Source organism: Anabrus simplex, chromosome 2, assembly GCF_040414725.1.
Source record: "Anabrus simplex isolate iqAnaSimp1 chromosome 2, ASM4041472v1, whole genome shotgun sequence".
Classification (NCBI taxonomy): domain Eukaryota; kingdom Metazoa; phylum Arthropoda; class Insecta; order Orthoptera; family Tettigoniidae; genus Anabrus; species Anabrus simplex.
In genome coordinates, this window is record NC_090266.1 from 1080515314 (window position 1) to 1080529521 (window position 14208).

Genomic DNA, 14208 nt, shown 5'->3' on the forward strand with positions numbered 1-14208 from the left:
CTACGTACATTGTTTTCAACTCATTTCACTCAATTACAGTAAAGTAAAATTCTCCTCACCGCAATAGGCAGTAGGTAGTGGCGGTTATCAACTACATATTCTATACGTCGGTGCTAAGAATGTAAGATATTATAACGCCACGAGACAACACTATCTTACATCATACATTTTCATTTTAAACAACATGGCCATATACCATATGTGTGTTATTCAAATATGCTTTGAAGTGAAATTGTGTTTACTAATGCCGTACTTGATACCCTAAGAAATGTGTTTATTAGGATAAAGGACTTAATATGCATATTGAACATTGTTTTAGGTTGTGAAATACCGCATCTTCCAGTATGAAAACGACACAGCAATAAAATTCAAATGAATGACAGACGAGAAAGTATAAGGTCAATTAAATAATACATAAATAATGTACAGCTTTAACATAAGCTATGGCCTGAAGGATCCGGAAAATAATATTTCAGGTAATGAGGTGAGGTGACTCTTACCCGGAGGCCCGGGATCGATTCCTGGCCAGGTCAGGGATTTTTATATGAACTGAGGACTGGTTCGAGGTCCACTCAGCCTACGTGATTAGAATTGAGGAGCTATCTGGCGGTGAGATAGCGGCCCCGGTCTCGAAAGCCAAGAATAACGGCATAGGGATTCGTCGTGCTGACCACACGACACCTCGCAAACTCCAGGCTTTCGGGCTGAGCAGCGGTCGCTTGGTTGGCCAAGGCCCGTCAAGTGCTGTTGTGCCGTGGGGTGTGTTTGTTTTTTCATGGCAGATATTCCATACGTCGCTACTTAAAACCTAAGCTACTATAACGCCACGATGTAACACCACGAAGTGTATAAAATATTGGTGTAATACTACAGTAAATACAAGAGCTATGGTAATGTTTCATCAATTACTCTTTTAATGATCTGCGTTACAGTGTCCACAAGGTATGTAGATGATGTTGAAATTCTCAGAGTATAGAACGCGTGAAAAAGTAACGAAGTTCTAATCAGTAAACTCCTATGTTTTACCAATACGATCATTTTAATTTTGTATTAGTTTTACTACGGTGAGTGTTGTTGATTGCAGTGAATATTGCCGTTGATGAAACAATACATCGTATATCACAATGCTTTTCCTATCCATTATTTTCATTGAGACTAGTCATGCCTCCCAGCCGCATATGGTTATGTAGTCCTTCAGAACAATGTTCGTTGTATTCATTTTCCAATGTGATTGTAAAAATAAAAGTGAACCTTAAATACAGAATATTTCAGGAGTAAGTAAATACGTCATGCAAACATACATTCTTACAGTACGGTACAGTTAATTTATCTTTAGTAAAAGTAGTAGCAGTAATATTATTAGTAATACCATTGTTATGCATAACAGTACGTTATAAATCGGTATGGCTATCATAGCCTAGTGCAACCCTCGTAAGGCAGACCCTCCGATGAGGGAAAAAGGCGTCTTCTGTGGGAAGCAAAACACTGAGGGTCCACGTAATACAGGGAAGTGTAATGTGTGGTATGTGAAATAGTAGTAGGGGCACAGTAACCATCCAACCCCAAAACCACGGGAATTCACCATTCACGGCTACAATCTCACAACTCACTCAGAAATCGCACCCAGAATCTTGCACTCCGACGACCAGAACGCTGGTCATTCAGCTACAGGTGTGAGGAATAATAATAATAATAATAATAATAATAATAATAATAATAATAATAATAATAATAATGATAAATACTTTACAGCCGGTAGATACGTAAGTACCAATGTGGAGAATTGTGCAAGAAAACGAAAATGCATTAAATTAACATTTATTTTCAGCAGTGTACCTCATAGTTACAAGTAAACGCGTTAGAATAATAATAATAATAATAATAATAATAATAATAATAATAATAATAATAATAATAATAATAATAATACATTAAGTACGGAACGCCGCATGAAATCTCACCTTTAAATAAATTCAAGTAATATTCCATCTCAGAAATTAGCCTGTAATTAGGAGTACATTAAAAGGGTTTTCATGCTTCAGTTCTAGGTAATGATCATACCTTATCTGGGAGAGCTTATTAACAAATTAATTATGAAAGAGTGAAAATCGTAACTTCCTGTATACGACGTTCCTGAAGTCTCCAGTTTCCAAAAAAGGAATGCAAATATAAAGCACACCGATTTTACTGTTTTACCTTTTCTGTGTCTAAAAGAGCATGGGGAATATCTTAAAGTGAATAAACGAAAGGTGCTCTGTATATTATGATGCCAAAATATATAAGTTAACAAGGAATTACTGTAAACAGTAGTTCAAGAACACTGGCTGAACGAGTTTCGATAGTGCACGTGAGGTCTGCCAATGCACGGAGTTTTCGACATTTCAGTAAACAAATTGGTGAAATGGTAACCCCTGCATAAAAAAATGGAGCCCAAAAATTTCCTTCGTAAACAAAGTGTACTGTACTATAAAAAATACTATGCTAATATTCAGGTTATTACTTCTAAGCAACCAAGCAAGACGGAGTATCCTTCTTTAACTATTTGTTTTACGTCGCAATGACAGACAGAGGTGTGATGGTGACGATTGGATAGTAAGTGACCGTGGCCTTAATTAATGAACATGGGATAGCATGGAAGGTCATCTTGAAGTCTGCCGACTGGGAGTATCGAACCCAATGCCTCCCGTATGCCAGCTTACAATAACGTGACTCAAATCACGCAGTAACCTTGCTCGGTGGAGGCATTATTTTTCTGGATAATTCCCTATTTATATGAATGGAATTTCACATTCACCATAAACATTTACAACAGTGTTCTGTCATTCATGAAGAAAACGTGATTCTGTCAACTACATCTGTAGAAATAATATAAGGTCTGCTGGATAACATAATAATACCAGGAAGCCTAGGGCGGCTATTGTAATCCTACAGCCAAATAATAACAGACAACACACGTCACCACCGAGAGGACAAGAACGAGCTTAATTATGAAGATACAAACCAACACGGGTATATTAACTATCACGAAATTCGAAATTAAACACTAACACAAAGAAAAACGTATATTATTTGTTTTCCTAAAGCAACGTATAGACCACATACTGAGTAATGATGTAGACGCTGAATATTACATCTTTCATAAGTTATTTAGGTAGTGGCCTCTGATCTATTCATAAAATAGTCTTATTTTGGTTTCAGAGTTTGTTGAAGACACAGGACTGGGCGCACTACTGCCACTGCACGACATCCTTATTGAAAACTTCATAATAGGTCGCCAGAATCACTGCGTCAATGTGTCCCTAAGGAATAATAATAAAAAGAAGAGGAGGAATATTATGCCCTTAGTAATTGAATGAATATCTTTTAAATTGACACTGACTAGTCGATTGGCATGGAATCATCCTTTTATACGAAATTCCACTTAATTCAACAATAGAATTTGTGTTCCTGACAACGAAACTAATGGTAGGGAGAGAATGTTGACAAGTGGCTTTCAACGGTGTGCTCTATGACTCACTTATTTGTACGTATTAACTGAATACGGATTTTAAGTCTTAGAAAACCCAAACGTTTCTTCATTAACCCATTTTCCACCAAGTTAACGTGGGAAAGTATATTGAAAAATTAATTATGTAGGAGTGAAAATCGTAACTTCCTGCATGCGACGTTCCTGAAGACTCCAGTGTCCAAAGAGGGAATTCAAATATGAAGCACACCGATGTTACTGTTTTACCTATTATGCGTTCGCTACTACTTGACCGATGGGTGATATATCAATACTACAAGGAATAACGTCGATGCCGGGACAAAACCTCCTATGTGAAATATTTTAGCTTAGAACCTTGGCCGGCAATGTTCTGTCATCTAAGGTGCAATATTGTGTAAATATTGTCAAGGCATTCTCGCTCTTCATAATGTGTGTGCTGCGGGTCAGTATATCTCCAAATTTATTATCACATAGGAAGTTTTATCGCAGAAAAGACGATAAGAGAAATGTGAGAACTTAGCCAAGAGTATTGGGCTTTTTTCTAGGTATTGAGCGACACACTAATACATAATACTGTAGGATTTTGGCGATGTTGAGATATGAAATGGTTATCACTGGGAATGCAGGTAGATACATGGATTTAATTAAAGTGAAGCCTAATGAGAAAATGGAAACTAAGAAAAATGATCTTCAGGCTGCCGATGTTGAGGATCCAACTCACTATCTCAAGAATTCAAGTATACAACTTCATGACTTAAACCACATAACCAACTCACGCGTTTACTTATTTCTATTCCACAGATATGAGTTTAACATTGAATAATTCAAAGTGTCCATGAACTACCATCGTATAGATATCAAGAGGGAGGATATTCGCTTTCCAGCACGTTATTACTTCACTTTATCTTCTAAAAGCTATATTATTATTGCCATAATAAAGTTCCTCTTCTTCGTCAAAATTCATTTTAGGTTGCTCTCCTCAATTGATTATTCATTAGGGTTTTAATCTCACAATTACTTTTCATTTAAGTAGTTCTACACACGCTACATAAAGCTCAACTTAGTAATGACTTCCAGCTTACCTGAGTACACGTTGACTGCGGTCATATTTCACGATCTGGTCCTTAATGTGAATCTTATGACTGTTACGCTGCCTGACGGCCAAGAGCGCATGTTTCCCTCGAGGGACCTGGCGGTGCTCCAGGCGGTAATAACAGGTCACATTACGGGGGTATACCCCAGGGTAGTTAGGAGACTGGATACGGCAGGGTCGCGTATCACAGCGGTCTAATACTCGGTCACAATAGGTACCAGGAACAAGTTCACCTCGCCACGTCACAACACTGCTATTTCCATAACGTAGGCGGGCCTCACTTCGCCGAAGAAACTTGTAGGCCAATTTGAAGTCGAAATTATAGCCGATACCCTGAAAAAAGAAACACAAAAAATAATTAAAATGTTAGGAACTTCTAGAGTGTGACAAAGATATTTTTTAGACATGATTAGTTGGATGCCAATATAGCCCACGTCATGTATTAATTAATAAAAGCAAGAGCACATCCCTAAATTACTTTGACAATAATGTTAGCATTCTTACTAATTATTAATTCTTCAAACTAATATTGTTTACATACAATTCCCTGGATCTGCTGGTCCAAGTAAACTACTAACTAAATTCAATCTCACAATCTGACAATCTTGACCCGGGAGCAGAAGTGCGCACACTGGTTGAATTGGCAAGCTCTTGTACCAGGGCTGTGATTTTGCTTACAGCGGTCCTGTACAGATTTTCAAGAACCTGTTTCATTCCTTTTGAAATTGTAAGATGTGTGGTAAGTTCCTTAGGAATTCTCTCTGGGCAAGCTTTCCACTGAAAGCGGGTGTTAATTTTAACGTAGGGACCATCATACTGATAGTGATACTGGATAATTTGAGACTTAATGTTTTAAACTTCACACACATTATTTTCAAGCAACTGAAAGCATTCCCATTCTCATCTACACTGCAATTCATCATAGTACTACTTATAATTCTTTCAAGTCTTCCATGTCCTTATTCGAAAGTTCTTTCACAATGTAACGCCTCACATTCTTTCTACCTCTTTGAGACCTTACCATCCGGAAGATAATTAGCCAATCCATCACGGAATATACCGCGGCATTTTTCTTTTGATGCTACATAGCACTACACGGACAGGATCGACTTCCATGTACGAATGTCCAGATTCTCAACAACTGTGATCTACGACATTGATGTGAGAATTCTGAACCAAAAATATGAATAAATGCACCACTATTCCTGTCATTGTTCTGGAGAGAATAAGTGTCAGAATAGGCTACAGACAGATGTCTGTAAGTGATTCTGGAACCTGATTAAACCACTGAAGCAAAGCGTTGCCATGTTCAGAGCTCCCACGCTTTCGCTCTTAGGAGTAAATGTTAGGTAACACTACACCCGCCTAATGAACAATGGCCTTCATAGTAATGAAGTCATAATTACTATCAATTACTAAATTGTTCCATACAGAACTGAAACACAAGGAGGAGAAAAGTTTACAGCAAGAAATTCGTAAGTAAATTGACCTTCCTTTTACAGCCTACATTTAAGATAATATGGACTTAGAAAAACAAGTAACCTTACAGTGTTTTAAATATTTATATATTTACTTTTATTTATTTTCTATAGATCTTTACAGTTATCAGCCAGCATCAGTCCATACCCTACATAGCTTACAACGAGAAATATATATTCTAATTTATATAAAAATTAAAACCGCACATTCTGATTGACATTCCATTTACGGAGTACAGTAACCTGTTAATTAAATTATCTTTTAAGGACTCTTGAAACAATTTAGAATTCAGATTTTTGTATGTCCTTAGGAATTTTGTTATAGAGTATATTATTCCTCAGATAAGGATTATTATCCATGTTTTCAGTGCAGTGGAAACTCGTATGGTAATCATTCCTATTTCAGGAGCTATAATTGTGAATCTCACGGTTAGTTATAACTATTTGTTCTCTCTGAATGGAGTTATCAATGATTTACTGTAATATATAACTCATTTCTTAGAAGATTTTTGCTAATGACTCCATTTATCCCAAAAGTGGACCTACCACCTTTTCACAGTAAACCATCGATATCAGCTGACGTTGGGAAAATCGATTTTCGTCTCATCCATCATAACTTGAAACGATGATTATGAGGTATTTATTTAATTATAGGGAAACGAATCATATTAATGGTCTATTTTGTACATATTGCCCAAGAAATATCATCCTACATGTCCCACGTGTACATAGAGGTCAAAACATGAATCGACAATGACCTGCTCTGCTACAATTGGCAATAGTTACATGGATCATCCTGTAAAAATATAAAGATGGTGAATTATTCCCAGCGAATTCGTAACAATATTAATAAAAGTATGGTTTAAACAATTAAAATACATTCCAAGACCGTTTATAAATTCTCAGTTCTTCACAGGAAAGCACCTAAATTTCCAAACTGTGAGTAGCACTGTTAAGGCCTAGTTACCTTAAAGGTAAGTGGTTGCCGTCAGTGAGTTACATCAAACCAAGTTCGAAGATGGACTTCTTCTCGAGGTTCACTTCAGGCACCTTTCCTTAGTCTAGGTATTTTACAGTAGGATGTGGGGTACAATGTGATTACCTTCTCCATATACCTGTTAACTGTGCCAATATTAGACCCATAAATGTTCCTTCGTAGAACTTTCCTTTATGAGTTGTAGTTTGGCGGTAGGTGTTATGAAACGACATATGCGGCAAAATCTTCCACCAATTACCTGGCCGATTTCAATGGGGCTCCTTTTCCAGCAGTTCATCCGCTATCATGCGCACAGTTAATCGCCGATCATTCATGAGTAATGTCCTAACATTGTCAACGTTTTTGTCACTAAGGCCGGTCACCGATCTTCCGCTACGGGGGTTTTCAGAAACACTTTGCCGGCCTCCTTGAAACCGGAAGAACCATTCGTACACACACGCCAAGGACAGTGCTTGATCTCCACAAACATGTACCAGCATCGCATGTGTTTCTTTCGGTGTCTTGCCAAGCTTAAAACAAAACTGTACATTAATCTTTTGGTACCGAGCTCGATAGCTGCAGTTGCTTAAATGCGGCCAGTATCCAGTATTCGGGAGATAGAGGGTTCGAACCCCACTATCGGCAGCCCTGAAGATGGTTCTGTGTGGTTTCCCATTTTCACACCAGGCAAATGCTGGGCATGTACCTTAACTAAGGCCACGGACGCTTCCTTCCCATTCCTAGGTCTTTCCTGTCCCATCGTCGCCGTAAGACATATCTGTGTCGGTGCGACGTAAAACAAATAGCAAAAAAATATTTTGGTCGTTCATGTTCCTGTTCGCAGTTCAGAACCAACGCACTAAACACGCACTGTGTCAAACAGTTCTTACACGGCACACACACGATGCTCAACTAAACAACGTTGGGAGCAGGTGGTCAAAACCTGCTGCTACGCAGGTGCAGCGTTGTGTGTCGCCAATGTTGCCGGATCGACCGTTCTGACATCATTGAATGAACTACAGGTTGTATAATATATCAAGATCACCTTGTATTAATGGCCTCGGTTTTACTTGTGCTGTGGGAGGTTGTGTAAGGGAGGATAATCTCACTGATTTCTACTCAGGCCATGCGATATAGTACCATGGAATAAGCCCACGTCCAAAAATATGAATGCTAGAAAACGCACACGTACTCATGAATAATTATACCATCAGGAATGGGTGACTTCGAGTCATGAGCGTCTCTACATTAGTGGTGGTAGTAAGAAATAAACTGGAATTGGAAGATATACCGGTCTCAGTGCTTGCTTACAATGACACAGTGACATTATTTAAAACTTCCTTTAGATAATAAAAAAATACAAAAAGAAATACATGATAATGAAATAAAAGGACGAATATGTTTATATTAAAAGAAGGAAAAATGGGTTAAAATTATTATTGAATAATTCACACACGTTTTACAGAATATAATTACAACTATTCTATTGTAAATAGTTTTCCATAATAATTATAATGAGACCGCATAGAAATTCACTGATAATTTTGATAATTCAAATACTATAACATTATGATTTTCAGAAGATTGAACGATACTATGATATACAACCAGCTTATTATCATATTTACACCGCCATCACTTGGAAATTTCTACCAAATTATCAGGATTTTGAAGAATTTTCTTGAAACATGGAATGATTTGGGGAAAATGCTTTAGGAATGCTGCAAATATATTCCCCGGTTTACAATCTAATATTTATCATAATTCGTTTTCTGCAGTCTTCCTTTTACATTACGCGAATGATCGGCCCTTCTAATGCTACAGCGCTTTTTCATTCAACTGTTCAAACCTCCCCAAGCTGGCGTCGTACATGGCAGACAATCGTCCTCCATTATCATTTCAAGTTTCCTGCGTCCTCATCCAAGTTTCCTTTGTATTCTCGTCACACTACATGTAGGATTGAAATGAATAAGCCCGAAAATTTCGCTGTACCACTCTAGTTAATTTATGAGCCCTGCTTTGTGCGGATCACTTACGCATGCTCCTCACTCCAGGATTGGCCTCAACGAGTGATACATAACCTTGTTTCCCTGCCTGTGAACTGCTGCCGTTTAACACTGACGTCACGAAATGTAACTAGTTGCAAGTTTTATTAATTACATTTCATAGTTTCATATATTAATGTCCGATTTGAGATTAAACATTTTTACGTGTACACTTAGGTATTTTCTTGAGTTACTCTCCACAACAAAGTACGATCCAAGACCCTATTGTCTATATTTGCTCCATATGACATATTACCTCCAGAGTTTCCGATTATTCAGATTATTTCAGATTATTTAGGGCCAATGACCTAGACGTTAGGCCCCTTTAAACAACAAACATCAGACCATCATAATATTTTCTTAATTATAACATATTTCAGAAACGATCTGCAGTAACTTTGGGTTTCGTTCTATAGATGGTCGAATAATGGCGTGAATAGAAATGGTTTGATAACACTGCCTTGGACGAATCCCAAAAATTATCAAATTCCTCAGAGTGTTTACTTCCCACATATACACATTCCATGTTGTCTATAGAAAATTCTCGTATCCAGTAAACCACCATTTTGTTGGTTTCGGGCCGTTTTTTTGAATATGATTATTTTATGATAACATCAACTTGAACAGCTTCGTTTAGTAAATGGCCAGTATGTGGCACATTAACAGTATTATTCATTGCCTAGAAATTATTTCATAGAGTATAACTAAAGCAGGCAACTACGTCAAAATATCTGTTACATTTCTTGGTCAGATAACTGCGCAATATCCAAATTTCATCCCTTTAACAAACGCGTTAGGTGTTTCAAAACGTACTTGGGAAGCGGATGTAACTCACTTTAGTCAATATTCATATCCACGCAGTGAAACAACTGAACTAGTGAGATTTCTATTCTCTGGAAATTCCTGAATCACCTACCGGAAATTAATGTCAATTCAGCATATAAGCTGGCAATCTGTTATTTATTTATTTATTTATTTATTTATTTATTTATTTATTTATTTATTACTTTGTAAGTGACGATGTTAGAGCCTGAAATTCTCTCCGAACACTTAACCACGTAAATGACAAGATAATCAAAGGACAATAATTGATTAAAGTTGCATAATACGGAATTAAATCAATGCACAAAAAACAAAAATAAAATTGAAGTGGAATAGATAAAAGTAAAAAAAGGCATTCTAATGAAAATAATGAAGAGAGACTATTAAAACACAAACCACTTCATTCGCGGTGCACAATGCATATTAGCGAAGAGAGAAAAACAGTTGTGGCGTTAAACAATGACTCGAAAACTCTTTGCCTATGGAATAAAAACTATATATTTTACATCTGAATGCCTTTCCTGATGCTAACCCTATGGGGAGGAATGTATTCACTATTACGTGTTGCTGTGGTGGTCGGTAATATGATGTGTTGAATGCAAACGAAGATTTGTTGAAGACAAACACGATAACCCAGCCCTCGTGCCACAGAAATTCACCAGACGATGCCAAAACCCCAACCCAGCCGGGAATCGAACTTGAGACCATCGGAACCCAGGGCAACTACTCTGAACATAGAACCATGTATCCGGAGAGATAGGAACTAAATGTTATACGCATAGATGCAATCTCAGTTAAACAATAACAAAAGAGAAATAATTGCGGCGTTAAACAATTACATTTCTTAAACTCTTTGTACATGCGATAAAGCAATTATTATTATTATTATTATTATTATTATTATTATTATTATTATTATTATTATTATTATTAATATATGAATAAATAACGCATTTTATTGTAAGATGTCGATGTTATTATGCCCCATATCATCACAATAACGCATCCTCGGGCTTCCATTATCCATAACTACTCTATCATTCGTTGGGATATAATGTTAAACTTCAGTCACACGAAAGCGCCAGTTGTATTCGTCGGGTAATATCTGCACGTAGTCATATAAATTTTAGTTCACGTTAGAGTTTCTCGCCGGCCCCGTGGTGTGGAGGTAGCGTTCCTGCCTCTTACCAGGAGACCCTGGGTTTGATTCCCGGTCAGGTCAGGGAATTTTACCTGGACCTGAGGGCTGGTTCGAGGTCCACTCAGCCTACGTGATTAGAATTGAGGAGCTATCTGACGGTGAGATAGCGGCCCCGGTCTCGAAAGCCAAGAATAACGGCCGAGATGGTTGGTCATGCTGACCACACGATACCTCGTAATCTGCAGGTCTTCGGGGGGCAGCGGTCACTTGGTAGGCCAAGGCCTTTCAAGGGCTGTAGAGCCATGGGGGCTTAGAGTTTCTCACATCTGCATGAAGTGAATTCCAACGTGAGGAGCCAGTCACTTGGAAAATATATTGATCCTGGAAGAGCGGTTAATCGGAATAGCGAGGTAATTCCAAAATTGGGTGTTTCAATAAGGACGGTAAATAACATTTCGAAGAGATGTGTGGAGGATATTGTCATTCGGAGTTCGATATATTGACTTCTATAAGCGGAACTTCCATCAGCCGCCGGGTTTTGGCCAGGAAACAGATTTCTAGCTTGAGGTTATGTGAGCATTGTAACTCAGTGTCCTCTAAATCCAAATAATTGAACTAGAGAACATCACATAAACCTTTTAGTAGAATAAATGAATCGTCCTTTTAGAAACACTGGACCCATTCTGCTTACAATATCGGAACTCCATGTGGTGCTCGGAACGTTCAATATACCATGCTTTAAGGTTGAAATCGTCACCCTGTTAGTTTATCCCAGAGTACATAAAAATAATTCAAGACTATCTCTGTATAAAGCCATAAAAGTCGCTTAAAGGGTAGGTATTTTGCCTCTGAGCGATGGGGCCAACGCCTTCGACACACGAGCTTTACTTGGAGGGGTGAGTTTGTCAAATACCTTGGTCACCTGCTACTTGAACTGTGCCAAATTATAGTTCATGCCTCTGTGTTCGAATGCGTCGTACCATCGTAGTTTCGCAGCGTCTTCGAGTAGCTTGTCTCTGTCAATACGCCTTAAAACTCGGTATGTAGCTGATCTAAGTTCGAGCTTTGGGCAATTCAGAGAGTAAGACATACATTAAATCATGGGCAGAGACACCTGGAACTGAAATCTGTCCATGATTAACGAGCAGTCAGGACAGTTGGTGAAAACAAGATCAGCAGTGGCTATATGATACGTATGAGCGGGAGTATTGTTAGGTTACAAATGGTAAAGGATGTTAAGATTTATTTAGACTGGGATGAATTACAGTCTAATAGATGTGTGTTCATATCAGCCAACATTATGGCATGCGAATAATTAGGTAGTATTCGCTGAAGTTCTTCATCTGCCTTACGTAAATAAGCAATTTGCGGCGTTTGTAAATTACGCCGATCAAGCATTGTGCCTCACGAAGTACTATCGCAATAAACATATACACCTGTTTGAGGACATTCTCGTTTCAGTTTACGTATTACTTGACGACGGAGGCTACTACTACTTCTCCTCCGCGTTTACATTTGCGATATTTTTGTATTAGAGTGTATCCAGGGAGTTGAACCAAGTGGCTGCTGGTCACGTGAGTTAACCAACATTCTGATCCTAGAATTAAGTACAGTTTTACCGACGCAAATATTTTTTTTCAATTCTTCCCGTCGGTTTTCAGCAAGTGTTCTTTGTATAATGAAATTACGTACATGTAGGGCTCCTGGATGAAAAGATAACTGACCGCTAAGAATTATTATATGTATATTTAAAAGTCGAATCAAGCAGCACTTTATAGTCAACCATCAGATTACTATTCACATAAAAGATGGGGGGGGTGATTTATTACCAGAAATAATAAACATCAGCTTCCCGAATGCAAGGGTTGAGAACAATAAACAAAAAAATAAACCAAAATCTTAAGAAATTTAGAACTGTTACGGAATTAAAAAATTAAAAATGGAAAAATAAATGTAATATTATTTTCAGTAGATGACTCTCGAGGCTTCCGAATGCAATTATCAGATACACATCTACGCGGGACTCACTAAGAATGCAAGTGGACCCATGCTATTCCCACTGATCCTCGTTTGACAGCAATCACGGTTTCTGAGATGCCCTTCTGGGTAAGTTGAACCGTTTACAAAACTGCATGAAGAAGGACGGTGCTCCACCGCGTGCCCTTAGCTTTAACCTAATAACTTCGATCTCCTCCAGGTGGAACTGTAGGAATACAAACGTTCCTCTTATCAGTGTTCACATCTTCAGGCTAGCCTTTTTCCAATTAAATGGTTGGTTCAATTACGTAGCCTTTCTTGTTATCGAAAGCTATTAATTCAATGCACCTTTCGGTGTCGGTAGATAATGTACCGGGTACTTCTACACGTCAAAATGTTTCCTCTGCGGTTCATTGGCAATTAAAGATCGGATTTAGTGGAGACGGTTGTTCCTCAGTACTTCACCGTACAAAGACGTGAGTCAGTGTTTAATTGTCCCTGCGACATCGTCGACGGAGGATGTCGACCAAAAATATGCCTGGATCAGTTCTGACTGCGATGATGTTATCTGTCATTTTCATATTACTTCATGACAATCTGTGATATCTGATATTGCTATTGACATGTATATATTCCTTACGGAACTCCGCACCGATGCGGAATGTACTGAAATTAAATTTACTGTAATGAGAATCAGTATGTCATTTCGCCTTCTGTAGGTTCCAGACGGACATTGCCCGTTTTAGTTAATGCACTTCGCTGGGTTGTCACCCGACTGCTGTTGGTAACATTATGAGAAGGCAGGCATTCTTCAAAATTTTAAATGAAGGTTCCCGATTAACAAAGACAAGCATTGGTTGTCTTAATTAGAATATTTCAGGCGTAAAATTCTGAATTGTTAGGATCTGCTTCCCACGATGTACCGTCGAGATGTATAGTCCCTATCAGAGTAGAGGTTACAATCGGGAGTGCCGATGGATAGTTGTAATATTTCCTTCAAAGCTTTTGATGATCTTATTCTCTCCATTAAGGAAGTAACTTGGTAATGAGTCTCCACACCAGTTTAAAATATACAAATAAGAGCATTAATTACTCTTCATCAGATTTAAGCAACGGTGAAGTTGTTACTAAGCCCAATATTTAAATAGATTTCTCATGATCGAAACAGCATCAAAACTGATGTTTTACG

General features: G+C 38.0%; 1 protein-coding gene across 1 annotated transcript in view; it reads right to left on the reverse strand.

Annotated features, from left to right (window-relative positions):
- LOC136863779 (uncharacterized) overlaps positions 1-14208 on the reverse strand; it is a 742720-nt gene that overhangs the window by 157708 nt on the left and 570804 nt on the right. The window contains exon 4 of the mRNA XM_067140131.2: positions 4570-4913. Coding sequence (XP_066996232.2) covers positions 4570-4913 — 344 coding nt within the window. The remainder of the gene's footprint in view (positions 1-4569; positions 4914-14208) is intronic.